The sequence below is a fragment of the Blennius ocellaris genome, assembly GCF_963422515.1.
Source record: "Blennius ocellaris genome assembly, chromosome: 5".
NCBI classification, from domain to species: domain Eukaryota; kingdom Metazoa; phylum Chordata; class Actinopteri; order Blenniiformes; family Blenniidae; genus Blennius; species Blennius ocellaris.
Genome location: NC_137654.1, coordinates 24,408,185 through 24,430,081, shown reverse-complemented (window position 1 = coordinate 24,430,081; position 21,897 = coordinate 24,408,185). Strand labels below are relative to the sequence as shown.

At 42.1% G+C, this 21,897-nt stretch overlaps 2 protein-coding genes across 4 annotated transcripts; one reads left to right on the top strand and one right to left on the bottom strand.

The window, feature by feature from the left end:
* Positions 1–5,416: 5,416 nt before the first annotated feature.
* Positions 5,417–18,092, top strand: gls2a (glutaminase 2a (liver, mitochondrial)). Of its 3 annotated transcripts, none has more exons than XM_080496479.1 (18): positions 5,417–5,723; positions 7,306–7,390; positions 9,196–9,317; positions 11,428–11,557; positions 11,639–11,718; positions 11,840–12,003; positions 12,645–12,703; positions 14,107–14,139; positions 14,227–14,285; positions 14,373–14,439; positions 14,543–14,593; positions 14,989–15,165; positions 15,246–15,377; positions 15,492–15,584; positions 15,695–15,756; positions 16,502–16,578; positions 16,677–16,740; positions 16,858–18,092. In XM_080496479.1, the coding sequence occupies exons 1-18, from the start codon at positions 5,512–5,514 to the stop codon at positions 17,012–17,014; spliced, it is 1,824 nt and encodes a 607-aa protein (XP_080352605.1). In that variant the 5' UTR covers positions 5,417–5,511; the 3' UTR covers positions 17,015–18,092. The 3 variants fall into 3 exon arrangements, with proteins under 3 accessions (XP_080352605.1, XP_080352606.1, XP_080352604.1); XM_080496480.1 differs by having other exon boundaries at positions 7,303–7,390; positions 16,917–18,092; XM_080496478.1 differs by having other exon boundaries at positions 7,303–7,390.
* A 734-nt stretch (positions 18,093–18,826) lies between these two features.
* spryd4 (SPRY domain containing 4) lies at positions 18,827–21,326 on the bottom strand (the record flags this gene model as incomplete). The annotated part of the gene is made up of 2 exons (XM_080496492.1): positions 18,827–19,672; positions 21,194–21,326. 2 exons carry the CDS (start codon positions 21,324–21,326, stop codon positions 19,131–19,133), a joined length of 675 nt encoding a protein of 224 aa, XP_080352618.1. The 3' UTR covers positions 18,827–19,130.
* Between the last annotated feature and the right edge of the window lie 571 nt (positions 21,327–21,897).

Sequence of the window (21,897 nt, the reverse complement as noted above, 5' to 3'; positions counted from 1 at the left end):
TGCGAGTGAACGCTTTTGCAAGTCCAGCTGTGTTCAGGTACAGCAGGAATTACTGAGAGTCCTGTCCGGCTCCACACATCCTTTTTCTCTGGTGCTCCGACTGTATGCGGCCTTCGGCCGCCTCCCAGCACACACAATAGACCTCTGTGTGCACGGCCCGCGGAATGCTGCGAGATGGCAGGGCAGTGGGATAGCTGCATGGTGAAGATGGGGGTTGGTGGGTGAGGAAGGGTGTGGAAGCTCAGAGGATGATGAAAAAAAAAAAAAAAAAAAGGGAGGGTGCGAGGAGGGGTGGTGGTTTGAGGGTAGAGGGAAGAGATGGCAGTGACGGAAGGAGGGTGGTGATGGGGGAGCTGATCTTTCATGACTGTACGGCTGCACAGAGGCTCCAGGGGTCTAGAGGGTGTCTAGGTTTCGGCACAGTGACCGCTGCAGAGGTGGTGGTGGTGGGGGGAGAGTGGGGTGGGTGGGGGGTGGGGGGGTGGGGTGGCGAGGCGCACTATGTACACACAAACCGGTGAGGGAAGGTTTGTCAGCACCACCGGGAGGACGAGAGAGTGCTGATCAACAAAAAATAACTCGGAATGTTACGAAAGTTACTTCAGATAGATTTCTTTGGCTTCAGTCAGTGAAACTTGAAGGACAGATGGACACTCATGCCTTGACAACGTTTAAAGTGAAAATACTGATTTTATCAGATCATCAATGAGGAGGCAAACAAGAGGGAGTTCACTTTGCTTTCAAAAAAAACAAATTTTAATTACAAGTTTTAAATTTAAAATGGGATTTCACTTATAACGATACAATCTGCATACAAGCAGCTCCAAGAGGTTGAAATGGCCATTACACAATCATCCATTAATCTTCATTACTGCTTTATCAAGTTCAGAGTCACTTGGCGCTGCAGCTGAGCCAGCAGGCTACACCTACAGGCTATACAGGTCACTAGTCCACCAACAAAATCAAATAAACATCGACAATACAGAACAGAAACAACTTCACTATTGTCGTCAGACTGTTCGGCCAAGTTTTCTCAGAGGGCAGAGACAGAGGAGGCACAATCCTTCATCTGAGTTAATTCAACTTTCATCCGCTCAGATTGTTCTTTTGTTTGATTTTACAATCAAATTTCACAGTTTCTTGGTGAACTTAAAAGACTCTATAGTCCTACTCCGTGTGTCCATCCTGGCCCTGCCCCCCTGCTTAGTGTGGATAACCCATGATAATCAGCTTTAACTCTGAGAATATTGCACACTGATAATTCTTGTTATCCGTTGTTGCTACAATGAAAGTGATCAAAGGCTTTTTTCCGAACTTGAATCGTACAAGAGGCTGAAGGTCCATTCATGCAACTTCTAGGCCGCTTTATTCAACTAAAGACCGCTGGGGGCTGGAACTGATCCCAGCTGACTGTGAGGAAAGGCGGAGTACACCTAACACAGGTCGCCAGTCCATCACAGGGCAAACACAGAGAGACACAACCACACGCAGTCACAGTCACTCCCATGAGTGCACGTTTTTGAAGTGTGGCATGAAACTGGAGTACCCGGTCCAGATGCACACATACAAACTCAAACACAGAAAGTCCAAAAAGCCCAGACACCACCCGGTTCCTGCTGTGAGTGCGAAGCACAACCCCAACATATGGCTGAAAGTAGTAAAAATATATCTATATTTATAGTCACACTGAAGCCCATAATAAAACGCACAGCAGAAAACACAAACAGGCTGTTAAACTAACAAGTGAGTAAAATTGGAATGCAATCACTGGGAATAAATCAGGCCGATATAGCCTCAAATGAACTCTGTGGCTCCCCAATCCCACTCTTGGACAGAGTAACATCAGGCATAACCAACTATTAGACCCAACAGAAATGGCTTCGACACACATACAGGCATAGGAGGACAGCTGGATGGATAGATCCCCTCAGAAGTGATGGGAAAATTACTATCTGTGAGCGGTTGAGTGGGTGGGCACAACTCAGTGTAGAGAAGAGATGAAATTCCTTTCACACTGGGTGGCACAGGGATAATGGACCTTATCCTTTAATTTGAGAAATGCATTAAATGATGCATTAAATCTCTACAAGCATTCGATAGTTTCTAATAAGCAGCTTTGCCTTGCCACGCACTGTTTTTCTCATCTCTTCCTTGTACTTGATACCAGATTCTTACCATGCAGGCAGCTTAGCCAGATTTAGGTTTATTCACAATTAGACATTAATTAAATAAAAGTGTTATGCCCTTTGTCTCAGAAGTAATATCCAATAGTCTTTTGAAACCGAGTGGGGCTCTGCGTGATTTAGGGGAAAAAATCACTCAAAATCTATCCTGTGAAAATGCCAGTGTAATTGTTATCCAGCTGAGACAGACTGATAATGGGACAAGTAATGTTTCTCCAGTGCTTTAAATTACTCAAGAACTATTAGATACCTCCCACGAAGTTCATCAACCCACATTATGTTGTACAAACAAGCTTCTTGAAGGCAGTTGATAACTTTGGCAGTCTCAAGTCTTTGGACAATCTCCTTTAAACTTGCTCGTCCAGTATGTGTGTGTCTCAAAGTCAAATACTGTCCGATTGAAAGGCTTAAATCACATTTCAGCAGCTACCACCCTTTTTCCCTTCCTAAAGACCCTAAAACTGCCCGTCCAAAGTGGCCTCTAAGCCAGTAGTTTATCCAGACCTCCAGATTACTGAGTGTGAATCAAAGCCCCAGACCCGGTATGTTTCTTTTCCTGTGTGAGGTGGAGGGGGGAAGAGGTTAAGTTTGTGCAGGCTTGGTGAGTGCAGCAAGGGGGGCTTTCTCACACAAGATGGAGGATGAAGGGACAAAGGTGGCATTCATTGGCCCAGGAATGGAAAACATTTTCGCCTGAAAACAGAGACGCTACAACCGGCAGAGGTAGCGCAGTGAGGCCATGGGTTAGCAGGCACCCCTTTGGAGAAGTCATATGCCTGGAAATGCAGTGGAGACGATCACAGCCCGATGAGGCCTCATTTACTTTGTAATGGAGATGATATCGAGTCACCTGCTGGAGTCGGCCCGGAAATGGATAATGCAGTGCCTGCAGGAATGAGAAAGACTTCCCCTGCATGTATGTTTAGGGCCCTGTGAAGTGAAACTGAACATGGGTGTGGCAGGTTACCACCACAATCCTCCTGCATCTCCCGAATGACTCAAATTGCCTTCTTAAGAACTCTTTTCAAAAAATGCTCTGCAATGACAAGAGTAAAATGTATTGTGGAGCTCCTCAAAGAGCATCTCAAAAGCAGTCGACATCAAAGACGGGAAGGGAAGCCGGGCCGAAAAGTCAAAAACAGAATAAATCTGATACTGTAAAGTGTGTTTGAAGCACAGGAAAACAGGCCGAGAAGCCCTGTGGAGAGAGGAAGGATCTCAGACAGACATGAGACTGTGATGTGTCCTCAACAAAACAAGGGAACAGAGAACAGAGGCCGACCTGAAGGGTGGAGGGTGCTGGAGTGAGTACGCCACCTAGAGTGCAAGGCAGTAACATGGCGGCGCATCAGTGTGAGAAGCTGACCATTGGGTGTCACCATCTCACAGCTATAGAAATGACTCTCTGCTGACAACACGACTGTAAATATATCCAATACCATGCACACGGAATACACATTTGATTTAAACATGGTAAAAATATATTTAAAGATACAATATAAAAAAAAGAACTAGAGAAGTATTCTTTTGTTTCAATACAGACACCAAAATATTGCCGCAATTGCGTTTAGATATTCAAAACGTGGGTCATGAAATATTCATTATTCCACAAACAATTACAAAATACAATAAAAAAGGCCATTAGTGTATTGCTGTGGTCGTTACCAAAAGCACAGAAGAAAGATGAAAAAATATTTGTTATATAAATAGACAATTAAATAACTGTGTGGAATCCAGGACTCATTTTGAGCATATTCCTGAGTCTTAAATGAGATTTATGTGAAAGCCATTGTGATGATAAACTGAATATACTTTGTTGATGGACTGTGTTATAGCTTTTGGAGAAACTAGACATTTTCGCTCAAATAACATTATTAAAAACAATCACCGCTTTCAGTCTTACAACAGACTTTAAGTAAAAAAAATGTATAGTTGCACTAACAAAAGAGCAACAGTCTATAGTTTAAGGATTGGATGGCTTCATGTCTGCATCAAATGAAATAGTTTGCTTATGTACATGCTCTGGACCGAGGACGGTTTACGTCACACCATGCAAGGTTGAAAATAGAAGATAAGGTTTGGCCTCGCTTGAACTTTAAACTCAACGTTTGTACACTGTTGCACATAGGGGACATTGTTTAGTCACTTTTGTAGCAATGTGCCTTTTGCCTTGCTGTCAGAGTTTTGCCTCTTTTTTTTGTTGCTATCAGAGTTGCTAACTGGAGAAAAAGATGTTCAAGCTTTTCATAACATTTGGGCTTGAACGTAAATCTGCACATCAATGTTTTGACCTTGCTCGAGTCATCTGAACACGAGTGATGCACACAAAACTCAGTGGCACTCCAGTGTTCATTTCTTGTGCTCAAACAAGCCAGTTGACACATTTCTGGTGAGAAAATGCTGCAAAAATTGCTCATCAAATACACTACAGCCAAGAGGTCCAGCAATTGTTGTGTTAACTATTCTTCCAGCTGCTTGTTTGAAACACTTAAACTTGTATTATAATAGTAAACATGCTGGGAAAAGCTGACGTTTGGGTGGGTATACAAGCAACACCTCACAAAATTGTCTTTTTACCTTTGAGGTCATGTTTTCATGTTCATGTATTTATTAATTCATTGGTCAAAGCAGATGAGAGAGGCACATCATGGAGATGATCAAAAGACAAAGGAGATCATGCTATAATGCCAGTGATGCGAACTCGGTTCCGCAAACAATTGTGGTGTTGGTGAAGTTATGCGCACAACCGAGTGTCGTTCTAGTTTTAAATGAGATCACTGTTATGTATCATTTGACTTTTTTTTTTAAGATTATAAAGATTCACATCCATCCAAAATATTGCATTCTGTAACTTTAATGAGAACGCTCACTTCTCTGTGTTGTGACACTACTACGGATTCACTTTCCACTCTCAATCTCCAATGCACGTTTTCACTTACGACCAACATTTTTAGAAGGTGGAACTCGCTGACAACCTCATAATGAGTACATTGAATATGAAGGTAAACAACTGAAGTGAAAAAGTGATTTACTCCTCTTTTTTATCAAAAGAAAGAGCAGAGGGCGCTCATAGCAGGTGCACTGCATCAAACAGCAGTTTCATTTCAGTAGCTGCTGGTCAGTGACCCCCACCATGCAGCCTGTGCAGCCTGTGTGTCACAGCTCCGCCCCTGAGCAACAGCCTGGAAGACGGCAGCTGCTATTAAAGGTCTGAGGACTCAGGGGCACTGGCCACAACTATCTCTCGAGATCAGCTGCTGTGGAGGGAGGAGAAAGAAAAAAAAAAAGTCCTCCTGAATTATTGAGGCTTCAAGCCCTACTTATCACAATGCACTGCCTGAAAAGACTAAGGACACCGAACCGGGGAATCTTGCAGCTATTTAAAAATGCAGGCGTCTGCGCCAGAGCTGGAGCTGACAGCATTGTTTGGTCCAGGACCCAACAACCTGTTCCTCTCCCCTGCTGGGCCGCAGCATCACCCCACACCCACAGAGCTCTTCATCAGCAGCTCGGCCCGGAGGACAACCAAGGACACTCCACGTAGGTCACAGTGGGCAATCGCCACAAATCACCCCAGATAATTATTATAGATAATTCACAGTTGGATACTACTCTTTTGGATTAAGATGTGATTGTCAAAATCACTGTAACGTTAAACCTTTAAAGTGCTGTCTAAGTTTTATGAGCAGTTTATATAAACACTTTATAAAGAAAAATGTACATTAATTGGTTTTCCCGGATAGATTGCTCGCGATAATTTCCGGTAGTATTAAATGGTTGCTTGGCAACATCTGCTTAATAGAAGCCTGCAGTTCGCCTGAACAAAAAGCGTTCAATTGTATTGCTATTATGCCTCAAGCGTTGCCAATATGTTTGTTTGCATGTGAGTCTTTAATATACACGAGCTAAAATTCTCTGTTCACCATTGTTTATATTTTTGTCTGGCCTAATATACTTCTTGTTAATAGTAAAGTTCAGATTTGAGCCGTAAAACATAATTCATTTTCAAGAGATTAAGTAACAAAGTAGCTATATCACTGGTTAAAAACCATGTTTCATAGCCATGACAATCATATTTGAGGGGATTTGAGAGGATGACAACTTAAGGACCTACTTTGGTCTGTGGCAGATAACTAAATGATTTAATTGTTAGTGTCCAAGAATTAGGAATTTGTTTTTAAAAGCTGCTAATACACTAACTTAGGTAATTATGTCATCATTTCTGAGGTGAAATCAATCTTAATAAACAATAACATTATCCAATTGCTCGCCAAATGACTTGTCAGACATGAAGCTGTATTTTTTCTTATGTGTGCTAATTACACATGCAAAATTAATTATCTTCCAGCTTCCCATTACAAAGCACCCATTTTGTGTATCTTCTCATCTGAAAAGATCATTGCTGGAAATCTGCTTACAACAGCCGTAAAAAATTGTCAGCACTGAGAATCAATGAGATCCGACCAGATTGGGCTGTGATTTGATGGCGAAATTGATTTGAGTGTCGACGCCAAAAACAAGACTTACGCTTAAATGCATGTGACTGAATGGCAATCAGTGATCAAGTATACACCCAGCAGCAGAGTCTGCAAGCGAAGTAATTCAATCCAGTCGTCCATCCTCTAACCTGGATCAGCTCGCAGGGAGCAGGAGTCATCCCAGCAGACAGTGAGCAGGCCTTACTGGACACAGAGCCAGTCACTCAGAGACAAGACAGTCACATATAGTCAAATTCACACCGATGGGAAATCTTGAGTCATCAATTAACTTAAAGCCAAGTTTTTGGACTACATGAGGAAACAGGAGCGGAAAATCCATGTAAACACTGGAAGAACATACAAACCTACAGAAAAGGCCTCCAGCACAAGTTGTATTGTTGACTGAAAAACATTTTCATTGATTTCAGATTATCGTTGTATAAAAAGGTTAGGGTTTCTCTCGTAGATAGAACACATATAGGAATTTAGGTCAGTGGACACACTCTTTCAGCATTGTTTTACCAGTATCTGTATTGTTTACATAAACCTTGACGCACGGCTCTTGGTTTGAACGTGATACACTGCAGCCGATCCAGTTTTCAAGACCACAACATGCTGTGTTTTCCTCTTTGTTGTGGCAGAAGTCGGTTCATGTCCACTACGGAAGACCTACTTTTCTACACCATCACAGACGGCAGAGAGATGATCCCCCTCCCCGAGTTCATCTCTGTGAGTCCACAGCAAATTTGCACGTTTGCTGCCGTGCCTCTGTTGACTTTTCACGGCTGAAGTGGACATGTAAAGTTAGCACACTCATGCAGCGCGATTCTGCTTTCAAAATGTGCCTTTGACTCGAGCTTAAGGATCCTTGAGCAGAGACGAACAAGCCATATTTCACAAGTGGAATGCAGAGTATCTCCAGCTGGCTGCGCCATGCTTTTTTGAAGGTGTTTCTTATGTAATAGACCTAAATTTAGAAGGTCTCACACTGAAAACTAAGGTTAAAAACCATCAGGGAGCAACTTTTATTTTCATAGTGAAGTTAAGTAATTCTCATGTTTCAGATGAAATACTTTCATCCATATTTTACACTGCATTCACAAAAATAAAGGCATTTATATAACTTCTCTGCTAAGAGTCACTAACCTCTAAATACACCTGAGAGATGTTGATTTACTACAAAAACGTGCCTTTCTTAGTTCTTTTAAAAACTTGTGAGGGCAAGTCTTACTACCTTTAATGAACTAAGATACGAACGCATCTTTTAGATCGGAGATAACTGAGACTTTTTAGACAGCCATATAAAAAGGCAGACATCTGGTAACCTTGGTGTCTATGGCAACTCAGTCATTTTGTGTTGAAGCGTTTAGGAGAACAGTCATGTGTCAACACGGGTGGCTTCTTGTTACGCCACAGATGAATGGATGTGTTTGTAGAGGTGACTCGGGCAGAAGATAGACGCTGGAAGTGGGGGCTGTTTAACTTACTTGTAAACGAGTGCATTTATTCTTAAAGCCCTGAGAACTATTCAATCGTCACTGAAAATTAATGAACGTGTTTATTGCAGTGAAATGTACTTGGAGATAAGCTAAATGTTTGTTGGTTTACTGTAGTAAATATCAATAAAAAAAACACATTTATAAGTCTCTACAGACCTCAAGAAAACTTTAAATGAAACAAAAGGAAAATATCCTAAAATTTGCATTCATAGTTTTCTTTAAGAAAACGTTATCGACGAGCAGAGAAATGCATCATGGCTTTTTGGCCGTCACTGTCTTTCGTTTACATGAATATTAAAAAGCGATTTGGGCAAGCAAACCTGTACCAACTAAATAAAATCACTGCATTCTGCGCGCCCATGTTTAAATACTGTCTGATCTCTGCCTGTATTCAGTTGCTCCCAGTGTGTAAAGATGAAACTGCTCACGAGCCTACAAATAGAAAGACCTACTCACACAGTGAGTGGAAAGCTAAAAGTCTAAACTGAGCAAAAAAAAAACAAAAAAAACAAAAAAAACCCACTGTGCTCAGAGCTTCACCTTTAACATGTTCTGCCCTGGAGCGCAGAATCCCTCGCAGACAATAAATAACAACAGGCCTCTGGCCATGTGTTTCGTCCATGTGCTTGCTGAATCACTTTTCAGATGAGAAGTGTGAGAAAAACACGGGGCCCTCTCCAGTCACCTCGGTCGAGCACATGACGTGCCCAAAATAGGCACACGGTACATATAGTAGCTGTCGGTGTGACTTACAGGAGGAGCTCCAGTGATGTGTTCACGCATATAAATCATTTGTTGTCTCGTGTGAACACACCTGAGGCTGGAAAGTCATGTATTATATATATATATATATATTTATTTATTTGTCTCCCCCTTCTGCATCTTTTAATAATCTAGTAGATGACATAACATAAACAACACTTCCACAGGTTTGTGACCTCACTCCTGCCTTCAACACCCTTTCGTCAGCTGTGTCTTACATTTGTAAAAATAAATAAATAAATAATAATACCTCTAATTTTTTGGACCTTGTAGGCTCTGAGAAAAACAGGCTTGTTAACGTCTGACCCCCGGCTGCGTGACTGCATTCGTCAGATGCGACAGTTGTCACGTGACTCTTTTGGGCCTCTCATGATGGACAAGAAGCTCTTCAGGAGGTGAGAATTTTTTTTATTTATGGGGGCACCAAAAAAAAAAAAAAAAAGTATCAGATGGAAAACTACTGTAGTTGTTTCAATAAACACCAGATTTCACTGCATGCTGCATCACTCCTAATATTTTACCTATAATGTTTCCAATACATAATATACAAATGAATCTGTTTACATCTGCAAAGAAGCGTAGGAAAGGTGTGAGGTTCGGCTTAAGGGCCATTTTGTGTGTATTTGTTATGCAAAGGGTGCGACTCGTAGTTAGTGCTATTTGAGTCCAAGAGACTGACAGAGACATTTTATGGCTGGCAGCTGTTGCTTAACAAATTCGAATACAAGCACGTCAGCCAAAACCGTCGACTGAGGAGTCTCCTGGGCTGTTAATAAAAGGCCATCTTTCTGGTGGCGCTCCAGACTTTCGGTGATTGCATTTGTAGGCTCAAAAGATCTGCACGTGCCATGCCTGCTGCTGTCCTAATGGTATCATTTCCGAACTGACAAGTGTAATTCACTCAGTCAGAGCGGCTTGGAATAGCCCAGGGTTCACAGAGTGTGGCTGTCTCTGTCAGACTTAATTGGTCGAAATCAGGCCTTCCTTGCCCGTTTCCTTAACTTTGGGAGGTTACCCGTTCCTGAAGAACAACTTGAGCTCGCTATAAATATGCTACTAGAAATAGAGAGGGCTTTTTTTAGGAAGTGACCCATATGAATAATGCAAACTCTCTCCACTTTCTTTTCCTGGTGTCCCGAAACCTCACGCTAGGTTAAGATTAGCGAGGACTCCGGGCCAGAGCGCCAGTGAGGGAATTTACATTTTTCCTTGAAAGCATATAGAACATGTTTGTGTTTTTGACACAAACACATCTCACAACTCCAATCAGTTACAGTTAATATGGTCCGTCTGACACAATTTGACTCAATTTCTGAATGTAAAAATAAAAATGGTTCATATTATCGAGCGTGATGCCGAGCATTACAGCCATAATTATAACTCCTAAGTGCAAGCGAGGTCAGCATAACTGTGGGCTTACTAACACTGTGGTGATCTTAATGGAGGAAAGGATCTTCTTCACCTCCCAGGTGTAAATGATCAAATCAATACCCGCATTGATCTGCTTCAGTGTCAGGATCATGGCTTTGTGCATGTTGGGTTTCTGTCACACTGTAGGGACGTACCGATACTTTCACTGCAAATAGAACAGTGGCGTTCTTAACTTCCACAATAACAAGGAACATGTTTGTCCTGAAAAACTCCTATCATGACCGATTGCCCTTCAGTTTCAAGTTATGTTGACATTGGTAGGTTGACAGTTGTAGCTTTGCGCTAATCAGCCATAACATAATGCCTAATATTGTGTACTCCTCCCTGTTGCTGCCAAAAGAGCTTTGACTTGTCGAGGCCTCCACTTCATCAATGAGCATCAGTGAGTTTTGGCCACTCCTGCCGTCATGGTTCTCTATCCCTGGACCATTTTTCAGATATAGTGAACACTGAAGCCCAGGAATTCCCTCACAGGAGCTGTATTTCTGCCCCGACTTAGTTATCTTGTCATTCCAAATGGATCTATGTTCAACTTGCTGAAATACTTATGCTTGCCCATTTTCTGCTTCTGACACATTGACTTTGAGGACAAAATGTTCACTTACTGGCTATATAATATAAGAGATAGTCATTCAAGTCACCTTGAACACATTATGATGTTCCACAGTCTATGTAAAAATGTGACTTTATTGATCCTAAATTACGAAGCTGTTATTTAATAATAAAAAAAAAGATTAATGACATATTTTATAAGGTTGGCTGTATTTTAATTTTTTTTAATCACTTCATTCTGTATTGGCTGCTACCTTGGCCAGGATGCACTTTACTTTCATACTTACTCATAAAATAAGTGTGAATTAAATACATAAAAAATGAGGATAATCAGTCATCGCCATTTATGTTGAACTTTTATGGAATTTTTTGGGGGACTTTTTATCCAAGTGGCTGAACTGCATATTTAAAGTTTGAACATGTTATACAAACTGCAACATGTCTTGTATTTTCTAACATTCCTTGTTTTTATCCCTCAAGTGAACTCCTTTGATATCCGATCATTCCCGTGTCTTCTCCTAGGTGTGTGGGAAACAACATCATGCTGCTGTCTAAGGCTTTCAAAAAGAAGTTCATCATCCCCAACTTCGAGAAGTTCACCCACCAGGTCGACAACATGTACGACAGAGCACTGAAGCACGAGACAGGACAAGTGAGTAACACACAAACACACAAACACACTGGTTCGGAGTCATTGTTGCAGGCTCACTTTGTGTCTCCTGCCTCCACGCAGGTCGCCGATTACATTCCTCAGCTGGCCAAGTTCAGCCCTGATCTCTGGGGTGTTTCTCTGTGCACGATCGACGGCCAGAGGTGCAGACACAACTCATCGTTTCTTCATCCTGACAACCACCACTGTGTGCAATCATTCATTTTTTTTTTTTCCCCCTCTTTTGTTTCTGTGCCAACTGTGTTACATGCTAACGTCATGCAGACACTCAGTGGGCGACACCAAGATTCCCATCTGTCTGCAGTCGTGTGTGAAGCCTCTGGAGTACGCCATCGCCGTGCACGAGCTCGGCAGCGACAGTGTCCACCAATACGTGGGCAAAGAGCCCAGTGGATTGAAGTTTAACCAACTGTCACTGAACGACGAAGGCAAGTGTGATCAACTCCAATCATCCTCTCTCTACAAGACCAAGTAGAAACTATAATACTAAGGGCACATGTGATTTGTTCTAGTTTTCAAAAAAAGCATGTTTCCCCCCCCAGTTAATCAAATGTTCTAACACTTTCTGCAGTGCCTGTTATTCTGTCCCGTCCAGTCTTTGACAAATGTTGTTTATCTCTGTGAGTTTGCAGGAGTATAAAAAAAAAAAGAAAAGAAATTGGGAGCATTTATTTAGATCTTCTGCAAAAGGAGCAGAGGTGCACGTCTCTCTGAAGCCGGTTGCCGATGTTATCTCCCTTCAGCTATTGAGAAATTTTGGCAGCTCTGGTTTTTGATCAGGAATTTTACAGACTCGAGCTTTTGGCAGTCGAGCAAATGATGAGTTGGAACAAGCTCGTATTTGACAAGAAACAAAAGTTGTTTTGATGGGTGTTCAGCCAAATTATCTACCATTTGCCGTCATATACTCGCCTCTGAAGGAAAGCTGGATTGTGCTGCATGAATTCAGTTCATTAGCTGATGTTTCATCCAAGTCCTCCTCGATCAAATGCACCCTGTAACTTTTGCAGTTTATTGCTTTTGTGGTTTGGGGTAAATCACTGATAACATGCTCTAATTTCTGGTGCAGATAAACCACACAACCCCATGGTGAATGCGGGAGCCATCGTCATCAGTTCTTTAATTAAGGTAAAACCCAAAAGCCCCGCAAGCACTAAATACATTGGTATGGTAATCGATGCCTACTTAATGCAGATGTTTTCATCCGAGCATAGTAGCAAACTACCATAACGGAGATGACTGGTATTAATGAGGGTGTCAGGGTGAATCAAAGACTGGCATCTCAGGGAGCAGTTAGTCATGGCCAAAAATAGGCTGCTAGTGTTTAAACCCAGACCTTATTAAATTCTATTCCCCCTCAGTTATTTCAATGTTTCAGTGTGGTGTTGTTCCCCAGTCAGAGACAGTTTAATAGGCTAATAATTCCTTCTGAGGCTCTCCATGAAACAATACTACCAAGCCTTGATTTCAATCGAAAGCTTGTTTTTGAAAAGGTATCTATTGGAGACTATGCAGATGAATTATGGGACTCTATCGATGTCTCACTGTGAACGCACAGAACGGTACCTGCTGTGAATTTATCTTTTATGTAAATGACAATGTCACAATAGGACACTTCAGAGTTCACGTCCAAAATTCACTGAACAAACTCACATCTGAGGCGTGACGTCAGCAGAGGCAGCAGTGTGTCTGTTGGATAAACACTGTAACTGGACTATGGTCATAATCGTCTGACTTTCTGTGAGCTTTGTTTGCTTTTTTTAAGACGATGCAGGGATTCTTTCAACCATATATGGCTGTGTTTTGTTTTATTTTGGGGGGGAGGTTTTAAAAGTCTCTTTGTGAAGCCTCTTATCAAATGTGGGTCAAGTTCAGTAGAGACGGATGATCCCTGTTACACAGTAGGGGCGTGTGTGTGCCTCTGGCCAATTACAGGTCTCACAGTAGAAGGTGGTTTAGCCGCCCTCACCGGAGCTTCATATATGGAGGGAAAGAAATAGTCTGTATACTATGCATGCATGTGATTTAAACACATGGTGAGGAGGATATAAACTCCTCACCATGAACTGTCTGGCACAAAGAAATGAATTCAGAAACATATCAAATTATAGTTTTGTCTGGTTTAAATTTGAGTTGTGACATCAGGGAGCACTTGATACAGACACGTGAGGTCAAGGCCCTGGTAATCCCCTCAACATAAGTAAAATCAGATATCGCTGCCAGCCTCTTCGATGGAGCCTTAAAATGAATGTGACATCCCTTATGAGAACTTTACAACTTGGTAATGAGCCTTCATGGGGACATGAAATTCAAGCATGGTCATAAACACCACTCTGGCTCCAGAAAGCACATCAGCACATGGACCAACAGGCTTAGTGACGACACGTGCATGTCATACCTCAACGCCCACCCAAGATTTATGACACAGGGCCTCAGCGCACTCAAACACTGCCACCTACCTGTAGGGACTTGCAGAACATTGTCCTCCTTTCAAACACCAGAAAGTGATCTTTTATTCCCTCTTTTGACAGCCTCACTCAAATAAAGCTGAAAGGTTTGACTATGTGAGTAAATTCTTTCCATCTTTAGATTTTTAAAGTCGATTATTTGATCTCGCTCCTGAAGTTGCTTAAAATGTGATGTTGCTGCAGGTGATGGAGTTCTTGAAAGGCATGGCTGGTTCAGAGTATGTGGGCTTCAGCAATGCAACGTGAGTGCTGTAGTTTGAGACATACAAAGTCTGGCTTCTGACGGTTTTCTTGAAATGCTGCTTCTCACATTGGCTGTGTTCCTCCAGTTTTCAGTCAGAGAGGGAGACGGGTGACAGGAACTACGCAATCGGTTATTACCTCAAAGAGAAAAAGGTGTGTTTTAATTACTATTCCATAAATGGTTGTTTACTCTTCAGATTATCATCAATAAATGTATATCCCCAGTATTTGCTGACTCTGATCTTCATCTCTGCAGTGCTTTCCTGACAATGCTGATATGATTGCTGCTCTTGACTTCTACTTTCAGGTGAGACTCGCTTTCAAGCGGCTAAAATCAATTGTTTTATTCGATGTGCTTGCGGCGTGGATCGATGTCTGTCAGCTGTTTCACTTGTTTGATCAAGACTGAAATGCTTCAAGTCTATCACAATGAAATGTCTCGACTGTAAAACATTAACCAGGAGAGTTCAATGACAGGCACTCAGAGTGAAAATGAGCCAACTTGACTTTTCCACTCGTTGAATGTTTTGTCTATTGGTTAAGCGTCATTGCGTTTATTCAACACTCATGTTGCAAAGCCTGGCAGACGAGGTCGAGATGGCGTGTATGTATGAGAGGTGATAGCTATTAAGAGAAAAGGATGCTGAGAGCGTGTAAGACAGTATGGTGCATTCAAGTTAAGTTTTCATCGCTCTGTTTCAGTTGTGCTCCATAGAGGTTACCTGCGAGTCAGGAAGTGTCATGGCTGCCACACTGGCCAACGGCGGCATCTGTCCGATCACAGGCGATCGCATTTTGAGCGCCGAATCCATCCGAAACACCTTGAGCCTGATGCATTCCTGCGGCATGTATGACCTTTCTGGACAGTTTGCCTTCCATGTGAGTCATTTTATTTCTATTTATTGCAGCGCGTTGTTCCTTAATGCATCGAATGGTTCATTGATGGTATTCTTCGCCAGGTGGGCCTGCCTGCTAAGTCTGGTGTGTCGGGAGCTGTGCTGCTGGTGGTCCCTAACGTCATGGGTATGATGTGTTGGTCCCCACCGTTGGATCGGACAGGAAACAGCGTCCGCGGTATCCACTTCTGTCAGGTACTTCGAACATACATGTCAATGTCAAAATAATCTTGAGCAATGAGCAAAGATTGCGCAGTGTGCGTATTCATGTGAAGAGAATGATTATCTGGTATGTGTTTGATTTGCTAGGATCTCGTGTCTCACTTCAACTTCCACCATTATGACAATCTGAGGCATTTTGCCAAGAAGTACGACCCAAGAAGGCAATCAGATGAGGATCCAGTGAGTAATATACACAGCTGCTTATGGCAGATGATTAAATGTAATGCCGATACATTGATACTTTATGAGAAATAGTTCAATGAGACACTATTTGCTGTTTGCCCCATTAGAACAAGTCAGTGCTGAACCTGATGTTTTCAGCATTCAGTGGCGACGTCTCGGCTCTCAGGAGGTGAGTGAAAACTCAGATTTCTTTCTTCTTGGCATGTTTCATCACGGCCGTGGACGTATGAGGCAATCCTGAGTGTCAGTTTGACATTTTGGTAAATATCACTCAAAGATCTGCAACATGCAGAGACTTGTCTGTAAGGACTGTAAACAAAGGCAGAGAGCGGGCCTCCATTCAACTGAAGGTCAAAACCAACACTTTCAAGGTTCAGTGATTAATGTGTCCTCAGTCAGGCATACAAACTTATTGCGCGGGGCCATAAAGTAGTTCAGCTTGTTAATGTCTGTTCACATCACAACTTGTCTGCCCATTTTACAAATTGTTGAATCATGTGGTAAATTACACCCCCCCCCCCCCCAAAAAAAAAAAAACCCAACAATACATGGCATTGCTTCAAGCTGAAAGATACCAAATCAGTCAATTATTTACAAAACTCCAAAAAGAGACAAGGTCAAGCAACCAAAAGAGGGAAAAGGCGTGGATCATGTCACACAGTGGGCTCATGCATTCAATAGTTCCCTCCAAACCTTCACTCAGTACTAAAGACTGGAGCGTTTGAGTGCGAGAATTAACCACAGTCCAGATGTGCCATTGCAGAGGCATGCAGGTGAGGTCAGTCAAGACGTTGTGATCACAGGGACACTCAGGTGCATGCAGCACAGTGTCTGCCACCGTTCCAATATCCAGGTTACAACAACCTCCTCGTTTGTGTTTGCTCTACCCTGTATTGTCTTTCTTGTCCCTTCAGATTTGCGCTTTCCACCGTGAACATGGAGGTGACGGACTATGATTCCCGCACACCTCTCCACGTCGCAGCAGCAGAAGGTGACTTTACACCATCAATCTCTCCATTCTTATAACGACTTCACCTTCAACATTTACAGATTGGATCACGTCTTGTGGTCTTTGTTTTTCCCCTTCAGGTCACGTGGACACAGTGGTCTTTCTCACAGAAATATGTAAAGTGAATCCTCACATGAAAGACAGGTACGGATCCAGACATGATTTCATCCATCTGACAAGTGACTGAACGACAGCATGAAGCCATCTCCATGTTACTAACTTTAAACACTCCCATCTCCATATCACCCTCTTACCTGTCAGATGGGGGAACACGCCCCTCGATGATGCCATGCAGTTTGGCCATGATGTTGTCGTTTCAGTCCTGCAAAAGTACGAGCAGGCGTACTCCGGCGGCGGAGCGCAGAGCCACACGGAGGAGCAGAAGCCCACGCTGGACACGCTGACGAGCGCCGCTTGAAGCTGCGAGGATCATGAGCAGGGTGCGATTTTGCTGGAAAACACACAAAAACAAAAGTCCATTTAAACATGAAAAATCTCCCAAGAGCGATAACTCAAGTGACTCAAGAGGAGTTACCAAGCAGCCAAACAAAGTTTTGGAATTTTTTTTCTAAAAGGAGAGCAGAAAGTTGTAGATTGTGACTGTTCAGCCTGTTGCTGTGATTAAAGTCTGTGCACTCGAAAAGAAAGAAAAGAAGATTTGGGGGAAATAAGAATGTGATGTTGGCACACTTGGTGATTTATAATGCCAGTCAGGTGTTTCAAATCTATTTAAAAAAAAATTGTATTTTAAATTGTTTTACTCTAGTTCTCAATCTTAATCGCAAAATTCATTTTAAAAGGTGCAGAAACAAACATATTAAGTAAAGGCAGACTGTGGCCTGTAATTGGATTTTCTTCTGACAACCTTTCAAAAGCCTTTTCTTTGTGTAGAACTTTGTAAAGAAGTGGAATGAAAGGAAAACTGAGAGAAGCGATGAATGAATGAAAACTATTGTAGAAGGCTGTGACTTCCAGCAACGTGTTGCTTCTGTTGAAGTAAAATGATATTAACACCATGATTTAGCTTGTGTTTAAATCTCAAAAGTGTTTTTGTGCCCAGGTTCCGATAGATGGAGGCCACTGAGATGTAAATATCTAATATACTGTGTTTATTTATTTTTAACACGTTCAAATGTTATTGGAGTGGTATATTGTAAACAGAAAGGCGAAGCTTCCTTTGCTATTTTTATTGATTATTCAATCTTAACCGGAGGTGATTTAATTGTCTGGGATTGCTTCATTATTCTGGTTATGATCTTAATTGCTATATGTTCACTGCAGTATTCAGGTATCTGACGGTTTTTACATTTGTGCCTTGAATTATCAACATTTTGACATTAAGAGATTAAGAAAACATGCATCTCTATTTTCTCCTGGAATAAATTGTGCTGATTAACCAGTTTGCCTAAAACTACAATGAGACTATGTATATGTGAAATGTTCATTTGTTTATGAAGGTTTCTTTACCTGTTCAACAATAAAATATTTTTTTTTTTTGTAAACTTTGTCAAGTAACTTGTTGCCTTTGGATGTTTGAGGACTCCAATACTCCAAAACCATCACCTGTACTTCAAGTGAAGAATTCGTTTTTTTAAACAGTTGAGCATTTACTTCTTGGAGAATACAAGTCACGTGACCCCTGCACGTTTAGTACAGGTGAGTAATTTGTTTTGATAAAATACAATTTATATTAAACCTTCTCATTTAATTTCTGGACAGTCAGCATTGTCACTACCAATGCATCCAGATTTATAGGGTTGAAATGAGCAATTAATCATACGAGTGCTGCAGATGCCTTTGTGTCATTGGAGTTGTGAAGCGAGGCCGAGTCGAGCGCAACCATTGCTTCATTTGACAAATGCTCTATACGCGCACAAAGGTGGAACACATCTTGATCTACATGCCTGTTATGAGGATTTCACTAAAAATACTTGGAAATTAAGGATTTCAATTCCAGGGGGGGAGGGGGGTCTAGGATGTTTGATTTATGTGGAATGCTCCCAATTCCCTAAATTCTTTTAAGTTAGGAAATGTGGGACTTACAAAATATGGTCTTATGGTGCAGCATTCATAAAATATTCAATTAAAATCTGGATTTCTTGTATTTTAATTACATGATCCATGGACCATTGTTTTATGTCAAGTAACTGGCAGTGACGAACAACCCTTTACAATGTTGTAGACTTTGCAAATGTCCTTTTAAATAAAAAGTCCATTCAAGAGACAAATATGCAAAAGAGAAAAGTTGTGTTTATTCAAGTGATTATAAAAAGAAAACGTGGTTTCCATCAAAATTGACCAACACCATCCAAAACACCAGTGAGCATCAGTGCCAATACATGAGGTACATTCAGAAACAGTCTGATACGATTGCCAGAGGCTTAATACATAAAGTATGATGAAGACCTGATGGACCACCTGAAATAAACCAGGAAGTATATTGCTTTCTTTGCGGCACCATTATTAGTTGCCATTGAGATTACAGTTGCAGCACCAAAGGGTTTAACAATCATCACATCACGGCTGATCTTGCATCACTTCAGGCCTTCGGGTTCCTCCAGACCAGAGTGTGTGACCAGCTCCCCGTTCCAAAGTCCAAAGGCAGGGCAGACAGGATCCTTGAACTGGACCTTGATGGTGTGAATGATTCTGGGCTCGTTGGTGTCCACCAGCGCCACGACGCCTGCGTCAAAGTCCAGCAGGATTCCCACGCGGTCGGGCTTCCCCACCAGCGTCACGGGAACCGTCTTATTCCTAGTCATGGCGAACCACTTCCTCTGAGCGTAGCCGAACACCCAGGAGGAGTCGTTGCTGCCCACGCAGTCCTCTCTGGGCATCAGCGCGTCCGCCACGCCCAAGCGAAACTCCTGCGACTTTTTCACCGTCACCTCCCAGTAGTGGCGTCCGCCGCTGATCTGCCCGTCGCCGAACACGACGGCCCAGTCCCGGAAGCGTTCGGGGTTACTTGGCACGTGTGAGGGATCGACGCCGAGCATGCGGTAGATTATGCCAGTGCCCTTCTTGAAGAGATCCAGACTGCTGTGCGCGGTTCGCTCATCGAGCCTGAACTGCAGATCTGAAGAAACACAACAGGAGGTAATTTCCTGATGACTTAAACCAGAGTCTGACTTTGTAGCCAATATTTATCCATTTGTCAGGGCTCTTTTTTTTATCTCAAGCTCAGGATGTAGTTAAAAGCAAAATACCACATGCAGTTCCCTCATAATACTGTAAATTGCAGAGCATGCAATATAATACTCGAAACAATAAAACCTACACACAACTTTATTAAAACACATTCAACATGAATATAAGCTCATTACCCTTTAATGTACAGGTTTATTTCGAATCACCTCCAAAGCTCACATCCTCATTTCCCATTTAAATGAATCACATCATTTTATTTCTTTGTGCACATTACGAGACCTCATTTATTGGTAAAGTACATTAAGGCTGTTATCACTGCATTTAGAGTATTTATATGAAACAATCACACTACTTTCTATATTGGCAATGATAATTTTGCAGCTACTTGTGCAGACAGGTGACTGAAGTGTCTGTATAGATTACCACGCACTGGGATAATTAAAATCCAGGTTGAAGAGCATTTATCCCAAGTAAACTTGAACCAGTTTAGACCATTTGGGTAAAGTTTGACACGTTTTAATTAGCTTTGATAGTCAAACAGTACCCGTCAGGAGAAATTCATGTGATTTCAGACAACCTTTGACTTGTGATACACAGCTTTGAACAACAATATTGGAAGAAATCATATAGCCACCGATTAAATGTAGCATTTCTGTTGCAGTACTTGGAAAAAAAATGTGTGAGCAGTACAGAAAATGTTCATGTTCCTGGTCATTATTGCAAATGAACTTGACATGTCATGTCAGTACTTTGGAAAAACTTCCTTACTTCCAATTGTATGTGAACAGAAACGGCTTGCTCCTGCCGTCCCATAGAAAACCGTGACAGAAATACAAATCAACCATACAGAGACCACCTGTTGTTTCTGATATCCTAACTCACAGCTGTTTTGCATAACTCTTAATTACCTTGTAGCCATATGACATTCCTTCAATTATTCGAGAGTTTTATGTCGTTTACGCTGTTTTTTGTTTTACTTTAATGCCTCCTTTCCAATAAGCCATGTCTTTTCCATTTAACTGGGGTTGGGTTTTTTTTTTTTGTACCTACTATTGATATTAAAAAAGGGGGACATTGCTTTCTCATCTTTTTAAGTTGTTTGTACATGAGAACATACTGGAACGCCTGCGTATAGACGCTGCAGGTGAAAAAAAAAAAAACCTGCTTCAGTTACATGACTTTAAAATAGTATTTTTTTTTTACCCGTTTTAAAGACGAAAAAGCAACATAGTTTGTCTGGAGCGGGCTCAAAACTAACAGTTCCCTTCTTTATCGCGAAGTACATTTAAGTTGTCTCGTTTGTGTCCTACTACAGCACTGCAGTACACTTTACAGTGGGCAGGCCACGAACGGAACAAAATACAAACATCAGTCACTCGCTGTCAAGCTGAACTGGAGGCTGAGCGCGGCGCTTCTAACATTTCTTAAACGGCAGCAAACTTTAACTCACAATTCCTGCTCGACGTGGACAAGAAGCTTCTCCCCGCCGCCAGACTGACAGCGCGACTGTGTGTGGCTGACAGACAGGAGACGGTCCGTCCTGCCAGGAGACACAGACGAGTTGCTCTAGAGGGCGCCGCCATGTTTCTCACTGCTTGCTGCTGCTCACGTGCTGCACAAACTTTTGCTCTTTATATAATGTGGCAGCAGCGCGTGGTGCTGCCCTCTGCAGGCCGGAGGAGGAACAGCGAGAGTCAGGACCACGGACAGAGCCCGACTCTCAAGTCTGATCAACATTCCTGCTGAAACCCAACAGATTTTTTTTTTTTTTTTAAATTAAAAGACATTGAAGCTGTTTGTTTAGGCTTGAGAACGTACAGATTGAATTGTAACAACAGCAATTTCATTCCCCTACCTTTTATTTTTCACACGGTTCCCACGCTGTGGTGGGGACAGAACTCATCGCAGCTTACATGCATACGCTGGATGAAAGGCAGCAGACATTCTCAAATTGTTGACTGTTGGCCTTCTGGCTTCAACATGGAGAAACACTCATTCAGAGACACATTTGCCCTCAGGCTAAAGTGAATTTCTTGCCAGTCAACTCTAATCCACATGTGTTTTGACTGGCTGGAGAGGCCAGAGAATCTGACAATAGAAAGTAAACATAAACCCCCCCCCCAAAAAACTCACTTATTTGTATTTCCAACATAT

Coding starts and splice junctions, on each gene's coding strand:
- gls2a (XM_080496478.1), top strand. CDS start 5,512: ATGCACTGCCTGAAAAGACTAAGGACACCGAACCGGGGAATCTTGCAG. Junction 5,724..7,302: donor GACAACCAAGGACACTCCAC/GTAGGTCACAGT, acceptor TTGTTGTGGCAG/AAGTCGGTTCATGTCCACTA. Junction 12,004..12,644: donor ACTGTCACTGAACGACGAAG/GCAAGTGTGATC, acceptor TTTCTGGTGCAG/ATAAACCACACAACCCCATG.